This window comes from Tamandua tetradactyla, chromosome 5 (genome assembly GCF_023851605.1).
Source record: "Tamandua tetradactyla isolate mTamTet1 chromosome 5, mTamTet1.pri, whole genome shotgun sequence".
NCBI classification, from domain to species: domain Eukaryota; kingdom Metazoa; phylum Chordata; class Mammalia; order Pilosa; family Myrmecophagidae; genus Tamandua; species Tamandua tetradactyla.
Genome location: NC_135331.1, coordinates 19,987,641 through 20,008,997, shown reverse-complemented (window position 1 = coordinate 20,008,997; position 21,357 = coordinate 19,987,641). Strand labels below are relative to the sequence as shown.

The following is a 21,357-nucleotide window of genomic DNA, read 5'->3' as shown; positions in this document are numbered from 1 at the left end:
AAGCTGAAAGGTGAATGGATGGAAGACTGTGTAGTTACAAAAAGGAATGACTCCATGAGACATACAGTGAACCGAAAGAACCTCGGGAACAATGTGTTGTGCAAAATAAGCCAGAAACAAAAGAACAAATAGGTCTCTTTCAGCAAATACTTACAAGAAAATTGGAGCCTAGTTTGTAAGCTCTTATAACAGCCATACTTAGTCTGAAATTTTAAGCGTATTTCTAGATTCTGAGATGCTAGCTATATGTGTATAAGCTGGTATTTCCCTGGAACTTTGAGTATTTCTGTGACACCTAAGATTCAGAGCTGGAATTCTGCAGCTCTGAAAGTCAGTATTGCTATATACAATAACAGTTAAAATAACTGAAAAAGAGATCGGGCTTCAATTAGAGATAAAAATGAAGGCGATCTGGTTGGGACTAAGGTAAATCATAATACAGCTCAAAAGATGATAGTGTATCTACTCTAGAGCTTCATCTACTGTAGAAGACCAAAGGCAGAGGGATTTATTGTGTCTAGAACCTAAATTTTCTGTAACACACGATCTAAATCAACCTGCCTGGATAGCTCATTTAAACAGCCCAAACATATGGAGCCCAGAACATGAGCGAGGACTTGTAATTCTGGATGGCTTAATGTAATACCCAGAGACATCCCAGACTATGGTGGGTTGATAATTAAAAATATTGGTAGAGTCCCTTAAGAGATTTTAGAAAAAATATATAGCTATTAAATTTTCCCATCTGGGAAAACCCTTGTATATGCTGAAACATTAGGGGCTCCCAAGAAAATAGGCCAAAGCCTTAATTTTTTATTTTATTTTATTTTTAACTTTCTTTTAATTGTATAGTTGTATTATACAAAGCACAGAAATAAAAAAGCAATAGTTTTCAAAGCACTCTTCAACAGGTACTTACAGGACAGATCCCAGAGTTTGTCATGGGCTACTATGTGGTCCTCTCATTCATTCATTCTAATTGCTCCAGAATATGGGAGGCTAGAGGGCTTAAATATTTTTTTATCATCACAATCAATTTTTTTTCCTTTTTTTTTGTGAAAAATAGCATATATACAAAAAAGCTATAAATTTCAAAGCACAGCGCCATTAGTTGTAGAACATATTTCAGAGTTTGACATGGGTTACAATTTCACAATTTTAGATTTTTACTTCTAGCTGCTCTAAAATGCTGGAGACTAAAAGAGGTATCAGTTTAATGATTCAGCATTCATATTCATTTGTTAAGTCCTGTCTTCTCTGTATAACTCAACTATCACCTTTGATCTTTCCATCCCTCTCTTTAGGGGTGTTTAGGCTGCGGCAATTCTAAGTTTTTGATATTGGAAGGGTCTGTCACCATATGGGGGTAGGGAGATGGAACTGTCTGATGTTCTGGAGAGGCTGGACTAGGTTTCAGGACTTTTTTCTGGACAAGGGGTCCGTCTGGAGCTTGTAGATTTCTGAAAAGTTACCCTAGTGCCTGGAACCCTTGTGGGATCTTATATATTGCCCTAGGTGTTCTTTAGAATTGGCTGAAATGGTCCTGGTCAGGGGTTGGCAGGTTATGATAGGTAGCAAGGTCTATCTGAAGCTTGCGTAAGAGCAACCTCCAGAGTAGCCTCTCGACTCTATTTGAACTTTCTGCCACTGATGCTTTATTAATTACACTTCTTTTCCTCCTTTTGGTCATAATGGAATTGTTGATCCCATGGTGCCAGGTCCAGATTCATCCCCAGAAGTCATCTCCCGCGTTGCCAGGGAGTCTTTGACCCCTGGATGTCATGTTCCACATAGGAGGGGAGGGCAATGGTTTCACTTGCAGAGTTGGGCTTAGAGAGACTGAGGCCGCATCTGAGCAACAAAAGTGGACCTCCAGAAGTAACTCTAAAGCATACCTATAGGTAATCTAAGCAAAGCCTTGATTTTTTTAAAAAAACGTTTTTTATTGTGAAATATAAACATATATACAGCAAAGTGATAAATTTTAAAGTACAATTTAACAAGTAGTTATATAGCAAATGTCAAAGTATAGTATGGGTTTAAGTTCTACAATTTCAGCTATTTCCTTCTCGCTCTTCTAATATACTAGAAACTAAAAAGAAATATGTATATAATGATTTAGTAGTGTCAATCATTTGTTAAATTCTACCTTCTGTGTTACAAATCCTCCCTCTCATTTGATCATTCTCTCAATCTTCAGAGATATTTGCAAGCCCTTGATTTTCAGGCTTGCTCTTATGAAACTTATTTCTATGGTGGAGAAGCTAAGACGACCTATAATTATGCCTCAGAGTTGCTTCCAGAAAACTTATCTGTTGCTCAAATGTGGTCTCTTTTTCTTAGTCTAAGCCCAACTCTGCAAGGAAAATTACTCTCTCCCCTACATGGGACAACATTCAGGGGTGAAAGTCTCCCTGACAACAGGGAAATTACTCCCAGGGTTGACTCTGGCCCTGGCACTGTGGAATCAACAACGCATTCCATACTAAAAGGGGAAAAAGAAATGTAACAAAAGAAGGTATCAGTGGCTAAGAAAATTCAAATGGAGTGAGAGGCTCTTCTGTAGGCTTCTCTTACACAAGCTTCAGTTAGATATTGCTAATTGCCGTGGTTTATCATACCCCAATTAACCCTAAAGAATTCCCAGGGCTCGAACTGAGACTCTTCCAAAGGTTCATGTACTTACTTTACTTTCCTGAAACCTATAACCTCCAGATGGTTCCTAGGCCAGATAAATCCTGAAACCCAGAAAGGCCAGCCTCTCCAAGAACATCAACTAGTTCTACCCCCCTGTTCTATTTTGTTGATGTTTTCATGATGTTTTGTTTCATGTTTTCAACATGAAAAAGTTAGTATGGGCATAGTCCAATGACCCCTATGGATTGGGAGTAGACTCAAAGGAGAAGGAGTTATAACAGAGAAGATAAGATTTAACAAACGAGTTCAACTGCTGAACCACTATAATGATATTTCTTTTAGTGTCCAGTGTTTTGGAGCAGCTAGAAGGAAAAACCTGAAAATGTGGAATGGTAACCCATATCAAACTTTGAAATCTGTTCTGTAATTATTTGTTGATATGCACTTTGAAAATTATTGCCTTTTTTGTAGGTGTGTGTGTGCATATATGCATATATATATATATTTTTTTCCACAATTTAAAAATGTTTAAAAAAACAAAAAGAGAGGGGCTTTTTACTTAAGGTACAAGAAACAGGAGAATTAACCCCCTAGATATATACGGTTATATACTTGGTCGCCTTCGGAATACCTTTTATAATATCTTTTTATAATGTGATCTTCAGATTTTGTGCTAGTTCTCTGTTCTCTTACTGGAGCCCCTCTTAGATGTGCATTGGATCTTTTCCTTCTCTGTTTCCTAACCTCTCTTTCACGTTTTCCACCTCTTTCTCTGTATGGTTATATTCTGCGTGACTACTTCTCAAGCTGTAGCATGCATGAGAGTCACCTGGAGAATTTTTTTAGAATGCAGGCTCTGGTTCGGTGGATATGGAATAGGGCCTGGGAATCTGCATTTCTAACCAGCTCCCTAGTGATGCTAACGCTGCCAGTTCTACAGACCACACTTTGAGTAGTATGTTTCTATTTGACTTCCCCAGATCTAACTGCTAGTTTACTAATTTTGTCTTCAGCTGAATATAATCTGCTGTTTAATATATCCACTGTTATTAACTTTAAATTCAGTAATAATATTTTTCATTTCTAAAAGTTTTGTTCTTTTATTAGAATTTCTACTAATTTACCTTGATAATAAATTAGTTTATTTTATAGTCTCTTTTGAATTATATTATCGGCAAGTTTTTGAAAGCTAATTCTCCCATTTTATATGTCTGCTATTGCTCCTTTGTGTAGTTTACATTCTCATGCAGTTTATTTTCCTTGTTTTGTGTAGTTTTGGTTCTTACTTTTTTGTTGTCTTATTTACAGCAGGGATTGTGTGTGTGTATGTGAGAAAGTCCTGTGTGCTGTGGTCTGTGAGTGAGCCCTTACAAATTATTTTCCACTTGTGTCTGCTAGTACCCTTAGGATTCAGTGATCTCGGACTAGTATTTGTGTTTATTTATTTTAACTTTTTATTTTGAAATAATTTGAAACTTAAAGGATTGTTACAAAAATGATATAAAACCTATACAAAGAACTGCAACATACTGCCTTACCCACATGTCCAGAGGCACCAACTTTTTTTTTTTATTAATTAAAAAAAGAATTAACAAAACAATTAGAAATCATTCCAATCTACATGTACAATCAGTAATTCTTAATAACATCACATAGTTGCATATTCATCATTTCTTAGTACATTTGCATCGATTTAGAAAAAGAAATAAAAAGACAACAGAATAAGAATTAAAACAATAATAGAAAGAAAAAAAAACAAAAAAAAAAACAAAAACAAAAAACCTATACCTCACATGCAGCTTCATTCAGTGTTTTAACATAATTGCATTACAATTGGGTAGTATTGTGCTGTCCATTTCTGAGTTTTTATATCCAGTCCCGTTGTACAGTCTGTATCCCTTCATCTCCAATTATCCCTTCTCTTTTTTTTTTTTTTTTTTAATTAACGGAAAAAAAGAAATTAACCCAACATTTAGAGATCATACCATTCTACACATGCAATCATTAATTCTTAACATCATCACATAGATGCATGATCATCATTTCTTAGTACATTTGCATTGGTTTAGAAGAACTAGCAACATAACCGAAAAAGATATAGAATGTTAATATAGAGAAAAAAATAAAAGTAATAATAGTAAAATCAAAACAAAACAACACAAAACAAAACAAAAACCTATAGCTCAGATGCAGCTTCATTCAGTGTTTTAACATGATTACTTTACAATTAGGTATTATTGTGCTGTCCATTTTTGAGTTTTTGTATCTAGTCCTGTTGCACAGTCTGTATCCCTTCAGCTTCAATTACCCATTGTCTTACCCTGTTTCTAACTCCTGCTGAACTCTGTTACCAATGACATATTTCAAGTTTATTCTCGAATGTCCGTTCACATCAGTGGGACCATACAGTATTTGCCCTTTAGTTTTTGGCTGGATTCACTCAGCATAATATTCTCTAGGTCCATCCATGTTATTACATGGTTCATAAGTTTATCTTGTCTTAAAGCTGCATAATATTCCATCGTATGTATATACCACAGTTTGTTTAGCCACTCTTCTGTTGATGGAGATTTTGGCTGTTTCCATCTCTTTGCAATTGTAAATAATGCTGCTATAAACATTGGTGTGCAAATGTCCGTTTGTGTCTTTGCCCTTAAGTCCTTTGAGTAGATACCTAGCAATGGTATTGCTGGGTCGTATGGCAATTCTATATTCAGCTTTTTGAGGAACCGCCAAACTGCCTTCCACAGTGGTTGCACCCTTTGACATTCCCACCAACAGTGGATAAGTGTGCCTCTTTCTCCGCATCCTCTCCAGCACTTGTCATTTTCTGTTTTGTTGATAATGGCCATTCTGGTGGGTGTGAGATGATATCTCATTGTGGTTTTGATTTGCATTTCTCTAATGGCCAGGGACATTGAGCATCTCTTCATGTGCCTCTTGGCCATCCGTATTTCCTCTTCTGAGAGGTGTCTGTTCAAGTCTTTTTCCCATTTTGTAATTGGGTTGGCTGTCTTTTTGTTGTTGAGATGAACAATCCCTTTATAAATTCTGGATACTAGACCTTTATCTGATATATCATTTCCAAATATTGTCTCCCATTGTGAAGGCTGTCTTTCTACTTTCTTGATGAAGTTCTTTGATGCACAAAAGTGTTTAATTTTGAGGAGTTCCCATTTATTTATTTCCTTCTTCAGTGCTCTTGCTTTAGGTTTAAGGTCCATAAAACCGCCTCCAGTTGTAAGATCCATAAGATATCTCCCAACATTTTCCTCTAACTGTTTTATGGTCTTAGACCTAATGTTTAGATCTTTGATCCATTTTGAGTTAACTTTTGTATAGGGTGTGAGAGATGGGTCTTCTTTCATTCTTTTGCATATGGATATCCAGTTCTCTAGGCACCATTTATTGAAGAGACTGCTCTGTCCCAGGTGAGTTGGCTTGACTGCCTTATCAAAGATCAAATGTCCATAGATGAGAGGGTCTATATCTGAGCACTCTATTCGATTCCATTGGTCGATATATCTATCTTTATGCCAATACCATGCTGTTTTGACCACTGTGGCTTCATAATATGCCTTAAAGTCAGGCAGCGCGAGACCTCCAGCTTCGTTTTTTTTCCTCAAGATGTTTTTAGCAATTCGGGGCACCCTGCCCTTCCAGATAAATTTGCTTATTGGTTTTTCTATTTCTGAAAAATAAGTTGTTGGGATTTTGATTGGTATTGCATTGAATCTGTAAATCAATTTAGGTAGGATTGACATCTTAACTATATTTAGTCTTCCAATCCATGAACACGGTATGCCCTTCCATCTATTTAGGTCTTCTGTGATTTCTTTTAGCAGTTTTTTGTAGTTTTCTTTATATAGGTTTTTTGTCTCTTTAGTTAAATTTATTCCTAGGTATTTTATTCTTTTAGTTGCAATTGTAAATGGGATTCGTTTCTTGATTTCCCCCTCAGCTTGTTCATTACTAGTGTATAGAAATGCTACAGATTTTTGAATGTTGATCTTGTAACCTGCTACTTTGCTGTACTCATTTATTAGCTCTAGTAGTTTTGTTGTGGATTTTTCCGGGTTTTCGACGTATAGTATCATATCGTCTGCAAACAGTGATAGTTTTACTTCTTCCTTTCCAATTTTGATGCCTTGTATTTCTTTTTCTTGTCTAATTGCTCTGGCTAGAACCTCCAACACAATGTTGAATAATAGTGGTGATAGTGGACATCTTTGTCTTGTTCCTGATCTTAGGGGGAAAGTTTTCAATTTTTCCCCATTGAGGACGAGATTAGCTGTGGGTTTTTCATATATTCCCTCTATCATTTTAAGGAAGTTCCCTTGTAAACCTATCTTTTGAAGTGTTTTCAACAGGAAAGGATGTTGAATCTTGTCGAATGCCTTCTCTGCATCAATTGAGATGATCATGTGATTTTTCTGCTTTGATTTGTTGATATGGTGTATTACATTAATTGATTTTCTTATGTTGAACCATCCTTGCATACCTGGGATGAATCCTACTTGGTCATGATGTATAATTCTTTTAATGTGTTGTTGGATACGATTTGCTAGAATTTTATTGAGGATTTTTACATCTGTATTCATTAGAGAGATTGGTCTGTAGTTTTCTTTTTTTGTAATATCTTTGCCTGGTTTTGGTATGAGGGTGATGTTGGCTTCATAGAATGAATTAGGTAGTTTTCCCTCCACTTCGATTTTTTTGAAGAGTTTGAAGAGAATTGGTACTAATTCTTTCTGGAACGTTTGGTAGAATTCACATGTGAAGCCATCTGGTCCTGGACTTTTCTTTTTAGGAAGCTTTTGAATGACTAATTCAATTTCTTTACTTGTGATTGGTTTGTTGAGGTCATCTATGTCTTCTTGAGTCAAAGTTGGTTGTTCATGTCTTTCCAGGAACCCGTCCATTTCCTCTAAATTGTTGTATTTATTAGCGTAAAGTTGTTCATAGTATCCTGTTATTACCTCCTTTATTTCTGTGAGGTCAGTAGTTATGTCTCCTCTTCCATTTCTGATCTTATTTATTTGCATCCTCTCTCTTCTTCTTTTTGTCAATCTTGCTAAGGGCCTATCAATCTTATTGATTTTCTCATAGAACCAACTTCTGGCCTTATTGATTTTCTCTATTGTTTTCATGTTTTCAATTTCATTTATTTCTGCTCTAATCTTTGTTATTTCTTTCCTTTTGCTTGCTTTGGGGTTAGCTTGCTGCTCTTTCTCCAGTTCTTCCAAATGGATAGTTAATTCCTGGATTTTTGCCTTTTCTTCTTTTCTGATATAGGCATTTAGAGCAATAAATTTCCCTCTTAGCACTGCCTTTGCTGCGTCCCATAAGTTTTGATATGTTGTGTTTTCATTTTCATTCGCCTCGAGGTATTTGCTAATTTCCCTTGCAATTTCTTCTTTGACCCAGTCGTTGTTTAGGAGTGTGTTGTTGAGCCTCCACGTATTTGTGAATTTTCTGGCACTCTGCCTATTATTGATTTCCAACATCATTCCTTTATGGTCCGAGAAAGTGTTGTGTAAGATTTCAATCTTTTTAAATTTGTTAAGACTTGCTTTGTGACCCAGCATATGGTCTATCTTTGAGAATGATCCATGAGCACTTGAGAAAAAGGTGTATCCTGCTGTTGTGGGATGTAATGTCCTATAAATGTCTATTAAGTCTAGTTCATTTATAGTAATATTCAGATTCTCTATTTCTTTGTTGATCCTCTGTCTAGATGTTCTGTCCCTTGATGAGAGTGGTGAGTTGAAGTCTCCAACTATTATGGTATATGAGTCTATTTCCCTTTTCAGTGTTTGCAGTATATTCCTCACGTATTTTGGGGCATTCTGATTCGGTGCGTAAATATTTATGATTGTTATGTCTTCTTGTTTAATTGTTCCTTTTATTAGTAGATAGTGTCCTTCTTTGTCTCTTTTAACTGTTTTACATTTGAAGTCTAATTTGTTGGATATTAGTATAGCCACTCCTGCTCTTTTCTGGTTGTTATTTGCATGAAATATCTTTTCCCAACCTTTCACTTTCAACCTATGTTTATCTTTGGGTCTAAGATGTGTTTCCTGTAGACAGCATATAGAAGGATCCTGTTTTTTAATCCATTCTGCCAATCTATGTCTTTTGATTGGGGAATTCAGTCCATTGACATTTAGTGTTATTACTGTTTGGATAATATTTTCCTCTAACATTTTGCCTTTTGTATTATATATATCATATCTGATTTTCCTTCTTTCTACACTCTTTTCCATATCTCTCTCTTCTGTCTTTTTGTATCTGACTCTAGTGCTCCCTTTAGTATTTCTTGCAGAGCTGGTCTCTTGGTCACAAATTCTTTCAGTGACTTTTTGTCTGAGAATGTTTTAATTTCTCCCTCATTGTTGAAGGATAATTTTGCTGGATATAGGAGTCTTGGTTGGCAGTTTTTCTCTTTTAGTATTTTAAATATATCATCCCACTGTCTTCTAGCTTCCATGGTTTCTGCTGAGAAATCTACACAAAGTCTTATTGGGTTTCCCTTGTATATAATGGATTGTTTTTCTCTTGCTGCTTTCAAGATCTTCTCTTTCTCTTTGACAGAGGCACCAACTTTTAACATTTTGTCACATTTGTTGTATTGTTCCACCCACTCACCCATCCATCCATCTTCTAAACATTTGCAATAGATTGTATATATTATGCTCCTTGAACATACTTCCATGTACATTTCTGAGAACAAAGATATTCCTTATGTAACCTCATTAAGTACTGTTCACAAGTTCACACAACTTAACATTGATATAAAGCTAACATCTTATGTTCCAGTTTTTTCCGCTCCTTCATTAGTTTCAGTCCAGGGTCATGGATTGCATTTAAGTGTCATTGTCTCTTTAATTACTCTTTTTTTTTTTTTTTTTAATGTTGCTTTCCTGGTTTGTAGTCCTTGTCCCATGCAGACTACCGTTAAGGTACACCCCATACATGGATTATAATGTTGTACTAGTTGCCCTATTTCTTTCCTCCTAAAGGACCAGGCAGTGGTGAAATGGTGTGCTTCCTTGTCACTTCCTCATGGGTAAAGTGTTGCCAGTTTTCCCACTTCCCTTTTATTGAGGCTCTGGCTCTTTTCCCCACTGATTGTGACCCTTGGCTCCCTTCTTCCTTACAGTTTTCCATTACACTTACTGCCTGTCTAGAGGCTTATATCCTTAACTCTTATTCTGTGCTTCAAGCATCTTATTTGTCCCCAGTTGATGTATTTTACTTTGATTTTTCTTTTCTTTTACCTTGAAGATTATCTGGCCCTTTAAAAAAAATCCTGACCACATTGTGCTAGCTTTGAGCATGATGGAGTTTTATAAAATAATCTTGTTTTATTGTGTGGAATTTCTAAATCATAATTATTTCACTGATGTGTGGCTCCTACTCTTATATTAATCATATTCTTCACCCAGGATTGGGATTCTATTTTTGTTTCCTAAAGTTAAATTAGTATATAGTGGAAAGGGAATTAAATTTCTGCTAGGAGTTTGCTGATATGATATGATTAAGACAAACATCCACATGGGAGTATATGTGCCTTTTATAGGGAAGGAGAGTACAGATTTTGCTGTGTCTTATTAGCTTTCAATAATGGAAAGATTTGTCATAAACATGTATCTCATGTGAGCAATAATAATAATAGTACCTCATAGAGTTTTCTGTGTGCTAAGCCCTTTGAGATACTTACAATCATTATAGTAATGATATAATATCAAAACTTAAGATCAGAGAGATTAAGTGACTTTCTGAAGGTCACAGAGCTAGTAAGTGGTGGAGCTGGGATTTGGGCCCATCCAGTCAGGTTCCAGAACTTGTGCCATTAACTGCTGTGCTTCCGTATTAGTATCATCTGCAAATTTTTCTCCATAAATCTCAGTTTTTATCTGAGTTTCCTTATTTTGGGGTACATTTCCCATTTATAGAATGTAACTTACATATCTTTTTTCTTTTAAAAAGGCATTGGGTAATTGAAATTAGATTGGGTTTGAGCTTATGTTGATGGAGGTATGCATGGGATGTCGGCAGAAACAGTCAATCTGATTTTTCTTTCCATGAGTTAATTTTTTAAGTATTAAGCAAGTAGATCCTGACACAGGGAAGATTTTAATTCTGTTGAGAGAGCTTGGAGTTGTTAAATAATTTTCTGGTAGTGTACATTTTCCATTTTCCAACCTCATCTCACTCTACCTGGGCCTCTGAGAATGTTCTTTTGAACTCCCTAGGAGCAGCCAGACCCCTCGATTCATCTCCTTTCTCCTCTGCCCCTCTTCCCTACTCCAGTTACTCCAACACTGCTTGGATGTTTTCATTTTAGGAACTTTGAAAACATCCAGATTTTTTGAGTCTGTGAGCAAAAAGCAGACCTGGACTTGTGTTTGGCACACAGCTCTGTCCAGACAATGAAGAGTTAAAAAAAAAAAAAAAGAAGCCTGGTCTCTGAGTGGCTGTGATAACTGTCCTAGGGGGAGCTCTAGCCCAGGCGGTGACTCATGCTGCTCTGTCACTCAGATGGACCCTGGCCGCGGCCTCTCAGGGGGCCAGGCGGGGTTATAGCCAGAGCAGGCATGTAGGGAGCAGGGACCATGAAACCTGCACTGCAGGGGCTGTGATGCCGGCGCTGGGCTCCCCAACTTGTTTCAGCCGGCCGGCCACAGGCACTTAGGGGTGCAGCCGTGCAGACGCTTCTGGCAGCTACACCCACGGGAACCCACTGCAATGGGCTACGTCCTGGTGATGGATGGCCGATTGCCCACCTCCCTGACCAAGAGAGCTTAGTAGGTCGGCAGGAAGTGGAGAAGATGTAAGATGCCCCTAGCTGGGAATCATGCCGTAAAGAGGTAGGAACTGTGCCGCAGATGTCTATCGGTGCGTTCCCATTGCCAGCACGCAGGGCTGCTGTAAAGCACTGGGAAGAACTTTAGTTGGCTGGTGTTTCATTATGTTAATTAAACTGCAGTGGAGTCAGTGGGCATGATGGAGCTGGGGAGGAGGGATAACAAACTAAAAAAAAAAAAAAGTGGTTAATAAGATCATCTAGTATACTTAGGAGCATGTGAATGAGCCCGACTGCGGTGCTATCTGAACATGAGTTACAGGTCCTTACAAATCCTCCTGCCCATTAATCCGTGAAGTGTAAAAGTTCCATCTCATTTCAGCAATTATCACTAAATGCTAATCCTTTAGACCTGTCTGCAAGGGGGGATAACTAGGTTTAGGTCCTCTGGCATACTGACATTAGCCAGCTAGGGTTCTGTAGAAGTATTTTGGAAATATCCAGAATGAGCAACTGGCCCAAACGAGTTCCCAAGTGCTTTCACTTGAACAAGTGACCTGTTTGAGTTGATCCGTTAGCTAACCCCAGCAGGAAGGTAGCCTGTCTGCGGGGTGGTGGCCATGTTGGCAGATAAGGGGTTAATCTCTTGTTGCTGGAGGAGCCCTGGCTGGGTCTGCCTGTGTGAGCTAGATTGAAAGCAGGCGCTGCAGTGCCACGGAGAAGGCTGAAGGAGTAAGATGATTTTCTCTGCAACAGTGTTGAATCTGTCTGAATTTTTTTCTCCCCCACCTTCTCCTTGTTTTTCTTTAACCAGCTCCTCCCCCCTTCGTTCCCACCCTCAAGTCTGATGATGACACCTCCAATTTTGATGAACCAGAGAAGAATTCGAGGCTTTCATCCTTTCCTGGCCAGCTGAACCCCTCAGGTTTCTCAGGAGAAGAACTGCCGTTTGTGGGGTTTTCATACAGCAAGGCACTGGGGATTCTTGGTAGATCTGAGTAAGTGGAAATTTGACTTTCTAAGGGATCTGCATGGATGCAAGGCATGCAGAGGCAAAGGGGGTGGCAGTGGGAGGTTTGGGGGGGGTAGTGCAGTGGAGGGAAGCTTTTCATCAGCCTGCATTTGGAAAGCAGTTTACCTGTTTTGGTTGTGGTAGGGTAGACGGTTAATATTCTCATTTTGTTGTGTGGAAGGTACCTTGTTCCTGCCTGTAGCATCATCATAATTGTCTATTGGGTACTTTGGAATAGTTTTCTGTCTTTGATCTTCTTTAGAGAAGAGCCAATAGCGGGAGATTTCTGTCAGTTTAGATCCTTGGTAGAAGGAGCAGTGTACCAGAGTTCAGATGAGCTTTCCATCTATTTCTCCATCTCTGTGTTGCTCTGTCTCTCAGGTGGGTGGATGGGGGTTGCTATCTTTTCTGGATTGAAAGGATCCTAAGAACTGTGTATCCTTATGTTGGGCTTAACTGAGCTGCAAGTGGCTGTAGCAGAGCTCTGACAGGGAGCCGATGCTCAGCTCCCCCTGAAGTGTGCCGTTAGGTCAGGGATCTGGCAGCTGAACCTTTCTGAGCCAGCAGAGCACTGGCGGTCAGAAAAATCCCCGTGACCGCGAACTGCCGGTAGGGAATGTGATGTAGCAGAGTCACTGATTCACAGAAATAGGGCTTCACAGAGGGAAAAAAACCCACAAAACCATGAGCCAAGAAAATGGAGGTATAAATATCACTGTAAACCTCTTAGCCTGGTAGATCTTTGTCCGTTCTGGTTAAAGCTAATGAAAAACACATTAGTGTGGCACCTGGAATTGTAGGGTCCTGGCTTCAGCCTGCTGGAATGTCTCTGAAATGCAGTAGCCTCTGTGATTGAGGGAGCGCAGTGTCTTGCTTCATTCTCTCATGATATGATGACATTCTGTTTTCTGGGGATCAAGATCCCGGGGAAGCTGTTGGACTGGCTGTGCTATTCCCCAGCTGCCCTGGCTGAAGCTGTATGGGTAATGTTGGGTAATGAGTTGCTGCCCACTTAGGAGACCAGCAGAATCTGATTTTCTCCTCAGCAGCATTCAGTCCCTATTTGCTGTGCTTGTAGCTTAGAAATTGATTTGAAGAGATGTTGTGCTGGTTCCTGGATGGTGTCGCCCCATGGGTGCTATCTTGACAGTGCTGTTCCTGAAAAGATTTCAGACTATTGTGGGAATTAGGCATTAGATATTAAATAGTGTTGTGGGCTGTGATTGTATTGGAGAAATCTCGGTTTTTATATTGAAAGATGATGAGGTGGTTCTCCTTTAACTCCTTCCCTGGGGGCTGGGTTTAAAATTTAGATTATTTAAAAAGTGTTGGCTATGCCTTTCTGGCTGATATGCTCCACAACCCCAAAGCGATCTGTATGATGGCAGGAGAGGCAGAGAGCTAACTAGCTGTTGAATGTGCCATCAGATGAAGTTGAAATGGCCCAGCAGGCCTGGGAGGTTTGGCATTGGCTTCAGAGAGCAGGGCAGAAGGAGAGGCCCGTTGTTAAAGGATGCGTGGTTAGTGGTCAGCGTAACCTTGACACAGACGGCGCACTGAAGGTTACACATTGGTTTGGGAGGTGTATGGATTAGTAGAGAGCCGGCCAGGTTAGAATGAGAACCAGGAAGGATCGAGGGAGTTAAATGTCAGGAGCCCAGGCAGAATGATGTGGGGGAATTTTAGGCATTGCAATTAATCCAGAGCAGTATGTGATTAATAGCTTATTTTTCAGGAAGACTGTAATTGCATCTTTCTGCTTCTCACAGAAATCTCAGCTGAGGAGACACTCTGGCATTAAGGCCCAGGCACTGGAGAAATATCTGTCAATTTAATTGACTCATGATTCTTTCCCCCAGATTGTGTTAATCTTGCTTACTGTATTTGAAGAGACGCTTTCTCACCTTTGGTAGTTCAAGAATACATCTCCAGAACATAAAGTGAGCTCCTATTCATGCCCCAACAGAACACTTAATCAAGTTCTCATAAAAAAAGTACTTGTAAACAAAAATGTATATTTCTTATCTAGAAGATGGAATTAGACAATTCCAGTCTTTGGGCAAATTTCAGTATCTTTTCCATGGCAATTTGGGGTTGGGATCAGAAAGGTTTTCTTTCATCTATCTTTTAAGGTAATACTGCTGTCTGATGTGGCTGCTTGCTGTGCCATGGGGCAGTCCTGGGGTGAAACATACAGGGTTGTTTTAGAAATTCACCACAACTTTTGGATGTGGGTCACCCTGGACATGTTGGGTTATGATTATTTAGAAATCCCATAAACAAAAGATGCGGTAGCCAAGTTACTTCGCTTCTCTGTGTTTTTGTTGAAATATATTTATAATACTCATTTGGAAATAGGAGGGAGGCATTTTTCTTGGGCGCCACCTTTGCCACCAGAGACCTGGTGTTTCTTCCTAAGTTTCCTTCTTCTTTCCTTCCTGTTTTCATCATCCAAGGTTTCTGTTTACACACACTGATTACCTGTGCTACTTCCTATTCACACCACTGAGGAAATCGCAGATGCCGCTGCCTTGCTCTGTGTGAATTGACCCCAGATTTGTTACCAGTGAATTGAATGAAATGTTCCAAGGTGGAACTTAATGAATTATGAATGTTTGTGGAGATTCTCACGTTGGAAATGATTTTCATTGTGGTGATCACTTGTTATATGTTAGGATCCCTTTTCAGGACCCCAGATAATTTTGAAGCCAGTCACTGAGAGTGCATCCTTATTTTAAGTTGAACAAGAATCTTGCTGGCCAGCATTTCAATCTGTGAGGCATAAGGGGGAGTTCCTTGCAGCTTGAGTTGGAGGGAGCAGGAGAATTCTAGAGAACTAGGTTTGCTTGTCTTTTGGATTGAGAATCTGGCAAAGTAGTGCGGGAGTGCGAGTGAATATCTGATGCCTTTTTGCTTTTAAGCCAACAGTAACCCAAACCAAATCCCCAAGTCCTCAATGCCTGGGTGTCCCTCTGATCCTCCATTCTCTTGAACTTCATGATAGTAGAACAGTAACAGAAATCACTGTTATATGTTTAAAAATAAAATGGATACCAGCTTTCTTCCCTCCCCTGTCAGCATGGGGTACCTTTTCTTAATTCCTTCCTTCTTCCTCCTAGATCTGCAGTATAGCCCAATTTAAACTCTTATTGAAACACACTGTCAAATGTTCAGTAAAAACTTTAGAAGGAAGACACAGTGGTTTTATATTTTGTTTGTTTTACATTAACTGGTTTCCTAATTTTAGAAAAGTTGGAAATCTCAGGAGAGCCATGAAACCTTGATGAGAATAGAATTTGTAGGAGCACAGTCTCAGGGTAGACTGTTTTTATGAAATCTCTTTGTTTAGACTTAGGGTTTTTTCCTTAGCTTTGGGTGGCTCTGAAAAAAAGTTATGGAGCCAGCCCTTCAAACACCATGGAGGAATAGGAAGTGGCTGTCACCATTGCCTTTCCCAAATTTAAGGAAACCCACTTTTCGGTGCTTCTTTTTAGCTCTGTTGGAGTTTCTTTGCATGTCGTTTTCCGTAACTGCAAAGTAGGATAATAATGACACTTGCACATAGGGTTTTGGAAAGAATAAATGAAATATGGAAAGCACTTAACCCAGTGCCTGGCACATGGAAAAGCTTCCATAAACATTCACTGTTGATATTTTTGCTAATACTAATATGCTAGTGGATTTAGGGGAGTGTCCTCTATACATGCTAAGAGGCTATGGAAAGTATTCGGCAATACTTAGTCCAAAGTCATTCCAGACCAGGAGTCCAGATTGCAGCGATGCTCTTCCTTGGTGTGTCTGTCCATTTCTCTAAATAGATGTGATCTCTAGGGCACGACTGAGTCTTACCCATTCTGATTTTCTTATAACACAGGACATTCGTTGTAAAACCTTAGTAAGTATGTGTTGAAACATTGAACTTAGAAGTGTACTGATGGAAAGTACAATATTTAGCTCATCTTAAAAAAAAAAAAAAGAGATGGATTTGGCTTGGTGGAGGGAGGGATAGAGAGAGAATTTCAGGAGGGCAGAGTGATTTCAGGCTCCAGTCTGATTAATTGCCTATTTTTCAAGAAGACTGTAATTGCATCTTTCTGCTTCTCACAGAAAGCTCAGTTAAGGAGGCTGACATTAAGGCCCAGGCACTTGAGAAATATTTGTTGATTTGATTGACTCATGATTCACACTTATTAATTCATTTAATCTGCAGAACAGCCTGAGAAGGAGGTACTATTATTCCAATTTTATATGCAAGAAAACTGAGGCCAGAGGAGTTAAGGTACTTGTCCAAGGTCACAAAGCCATGAATGGCTCAGCTGAGACTTGAATCCAGGCAGTGTGGCTCTAGGCAGTGCTATGCTGCTATAGGTATAAATGCAATAGAGATGAGAAATTAGGAAATTCGTGTGGAGGCTTGTTGTGGGGGATGGTGGACAATGAGTTTGGGGCAGGGAGTAGAGATGAGAGCTGACAGACTAAACTCTGGGTTTTGTTTTAAATCTTGAGGAGCTAGATGTTTATTGAGTAGGTAGATTGTATAGCTCTCTGATTTCTCTCTCTTTTCACGTAAGAATTCTTACCTGGGGTCTACACACACATCACACCTCTTTCCCTACGAGTTCTCATTTGCTGGAGTGTAGGCTTGATGAAGACAGGGAATTGTATCGGCCTTGTTCTCCACCATGTCTTTGTACTGATTATATACACGCTGCTCAATAAGCATTTGGTGAATAAATGCAAATCATTTTTATTTCTGCAACTCTTGAATTGTTAATGATTCTGTGATCCATTTCTACTCAAATACATGTGTTGTACTTCTAAGTGCCTCTCACTCATCTATCCTGTGATGATTTAATCCAGTGGAAGACGGTTTGACCTTCTCCAATCAGTCCTACTTCCTTTTTCCAGGGGATGGAAGTATCTCCCCCTAAAAATTGTTCTCCTTTCCACATCCAGCCAAAGGTCATTGTGTGTGCCGCCTCCAGATTTCGACAGCAAAGATCCTCATCTGTCTTTTGATTTTTTAAATAGTTGGCAACATTAGTGTACCAGAATCTTCTCTGTACTTCCCCAAAACAAAACAGCAACAACAACCAAAAAAACTCACCTAATTCTTATTCATGGATACTGTCCTCAGACGCCTTATGTTGAGTTTGCACTCTGCCATTATGTGGATCACGTGTTAAACATTTGCCTCTGTGTGTTGGATTCTCTCTTCTCACTCATTCAGTTTTTCCTTTCTTAGTCAAGCATGTATTGTTTTCCTGCTTTCCTTATTTGTTTTCTATTTAGACTGTGTATACTTGCCTTGCAGGCCTGGCAGGACCATTCCGCCGCCTTCTCATTTGTCTTAAAGACACCTTTAGGAAATCTAATCCAAACCATCCTAGCCCAGTCCTGAACATCAGGCTCCAAAAGATCTGTCAAGTGCATTTTTGCTGGCCTACACATGCTAATTTGCATAGTTGCCTTGGATCCCTTAAGAAGACAGTAATTGACCAAATGGTGCTATATGTTCTCAAGCTCTGCGCCAGTTTGGCAACTATTTGTCAAAGTGAATTTCTCTCAGTTCTCTCTGCTTTGCTTGTCTTTAGCATCCTGACCTCTTGCACCTTCTTTTCTCTGACATACTTCCTGGAAGAACAGCTTACACTCAGTGCCTCTTTTTCCACCCCTACAACTCCAATGAAATTCCTGTCTCAGAAGCCACTGGTTACACCTACCCACCAAAACTAGTGATTTCCACCTCACCATGTGATATCAATAATTACGCATTTCTTCTTGAAAGTTTCTGCTTCTGCATTGTAGAGCTTTGTTTTCCTCCTCCCTATCATTCTCACTCTTTCATGATGTCATCCTCTGTTTCAGGCTCTTGAAATGTTGGCACTATCCCCTATCTCATACAGTTGCTTGGCTTTAACTCTTACTTTCCCATGTCCTTCCTCCCAGTGTGTGCTCCGTTCATTGTTGCCAGCATGTTTGACAAGTTTCTCATCATCCCCTGCCAACAGAAGATTCACTCATTTAATAAACCACAAGGTACCAATTTTTACTTTCTCATTTCATTTCAGAAACTACCACTTTCCTACCCATCTTGGCAGGTAAACAGAGTCATCTTAAACCCTTCTACCCCCTTCTCTACCATCCTATCAGTTGCCAAGTCCTCTAAGTTCTGCCTCTGGAATGACACTTGCATCCATGACCGTCTTTCTGTCCTTACCACCACTCCTCATGAGCTCTTGTGGTTTTCCCAGCTCTACTCCATTCCCCACAGAGGGCAGAATTCTTCTAAACCACAGGCTAGATGAGGCCATTTACCTGCTCAGATCTTTAATGGCATCAGAGGGTGCACGGAATGAATGGCTGCTCTTGAGCTTGGTATTCAAGGCCTGGTACACCTTGTCAGTTGTTTCTCCTTCTTGTCTCCTGTGTTCTGGCCAGGCTGCTTAAGGCTCACCGAGGGCCATGACCATGTCTTCTTTCTTTTGCCTGAAATGATGCTTTGCCCCTTGCATATCTTCAAAAAATATTTTCAGAAATGAATTAGTCTGGAGTGGTCAGGGATTTTACCAATTTCTTCTGCATAGTTTATCCAGCTGCTAATGGCACCGGTCATCTATTGAGTACTTGCTATGTGCCCAGAACTATGGTGAATGCTTTACGTATATTATTTCATTAAATCTTCAAAAAGTCTAGGAATAAATGTGGAAGAACTGATTTTCTTGAAAATTCATTCTGAACCAGACACTGTTCTAAGTGCTTGACAAGTATTCTCATTTTTTTAAAGAAAAATTTGGTTATTCATTTATTTCTTTTTGGGGGGGAGTGCATGGGCGGGAAACTGAACCCAGATCTCCCATGCTGCAGGCAAGCATTCTACCACTGAAGCACCCATGCATCCTCCACTATTCTCATTTAATCCCAACAATAACTCATTATTTTACAGATAAAGAAACTGATGATCAAGAAGCTTAGCTTATGTCTTAAAATCATGCAGCTTGTATGTGGCAGAGGGTGGCCAACTTTTCCAACTTTTAACCTTAGAGTTGACATAAGAATTCTTTATTTTTTTGGATAAGTGCTAACACATTCATTAAAAGTCCAGGCTTTGGAATCAAATGGCCCTGGGTTCAATAGTGGGCTCTACCACTTGCTAATTGTGTGAACCAGGCATTTAACTTTGTCAGCCTCAATTTCCTCATCTATAAAGTGGGGTTATAATAGTTTCCACCTGGTTGGTTTGTTGCGGGGCATTAAAGAATCAGAGCAAGTAGTATTAACACCTGCAGTAGAGCAGATGCTTATTTCATATTTGCTATCATTACATAGGGTGAGGATAAGACTAAATATGCTTTCCACTCCCCTTTCTTCTCTGCTCCCACTTTATAAAGACATCTTGTGAGTTTCTGCTTTTTGAGAGAATCGGGCACCATGTGAGTTAGGTGACAGATGTCCTAACATCTCCATCCAGTTTTTTACTCTGAGTAGAGTCTGTGATCTCTCTTTTAGACCATTGCCTTCCATAAAACTTTCTCAAGGCTTCTGTAGGATGTTTGAGAGTGTTTTTCTCCAGTGGAATCTAGAACTCAGACTGGAGAAGGGGCATGTTCACTATACCCAGCTGAGATGTCATGCATTCCCACCCACCTTTGAGGGCCTGAGCCTTCCTTGGGGGAGAGACTGTGTAGGTTGCAGTCACGCTGCTGTCCCACAATGAATGTTGGACATCTCCCGTGTGAGGGACAGAAAGCCATTTTGTGCCAACATTGCTTCAACCTGCTTTTCATTTTGGATTCCTTTGTCCCACTGTGACCTTTAAATTGAGGCTGTTTGGGGCACAGAAGTGCTTGGCACACCATTTATTCATTTATTCAACAAATATCTTATTCCATGCCATAGGGTGTAACTATGAATAAGACAGACAGGGTCCCTGCCCTCAAGAATTTAGCATCCCCTGGCGGGGGGAGGGGAGAGGGATGGAAACAGAGGGCAAGTACACAAATGAAAACATTTCAGATGGTGGTTTGGGGTCTAAAGAAATCAGAACTGTGATGGGCAGTAACTGGGGGTAGTTGCTTAGATTGGGAGCCCAGGGAAGGTCTCCCTGAGTAGATCACGGGGTATTTGTGCAAGGTGGTTGAGTTACTTCCCAGGGTCCCACAGCTCATAAGTCTGTGTTGAGTTCCAGATGCTATTAAAGAAGCTGGAGGATAGCAGTGACTACAAAACAGACAAAAATCCTGTCCTCATAGCACATACATTCTGGTTGGGGCAGGTGTTTGTTCATTTATTCATTCATTCATTTATTCATCCAACAAATATGTGAGAGCCTATATGTGCCAAGTACTTTCTAAGCACTGGGGATGTAGTAGTGAACACAAAAAGACAAAAAAATATCCCTGCCCTCACAGAACTTACATTCTACTGGAATTGACAATAAGGAGGCAGTTATAGAAGATAAATGGAAAGAATATTCTGGGCAGAGGGAAACAGGGCAGCGGCTTTGAGGTGGGACCAGCCTGTGGGTGTTCAGTGGATAGAAAGCACATGAAGGGATCCCCACCAAAACTTCAGGGTTTATCAGGAAAATGGTCTAAGTTGAAATAGGCAGGGCCTTGTAGGTTTGAATTTGGCTTTAATTACAACGAGTGGGAAGGCGTTGCAGGAATTTCATCAGGGATGAGAAATAGCTGGTTCTCATTTACAAAGGACTCTTCTGACCACTGTGTGGAGGGTGGGTCTTAGCAGTGGCAAATTTTGGATTCAGGGAAATGAGTCAAGGAGTTATTACAGTCATCCAGGGAAGAGGTGGAGGTATGTCAATGGGGATTGTATTAGAAATCACGTGAGTAGCTATACTTGTATAAATATATAATCATGTGAGTAGCTATACTTGTAT

At 39.6% G+C, this 21,357-nt stretch overlaps 1 protein-coding gene across 9 annotated transcripts in view; it reads left to right on the top strand.

Annotated features, from left to right (window-relative positions):
* The window catches only part of CIT (citron rho-interacting serine/threonine kinase), a 213,677-nt gene that overhangs the window by 84,654 nt on the left and 107,666 nt on the right, over positions 1-21,357 (top strand). For all 9 annotated transcript variants that reach the window (XM_077159980.1, XM_077159985.1, XM_077159984.1 and 6 more), the window contains one exon: positions 12,261-12,444. In XM_077159980.1, coding sequence (XP_077016095.1) covers positions 12,261-12,444 — 184 coding nt within the window. The remainder of the gene's footprint in view (positions 1-12,260; positions 12,445-21,357) is intronic.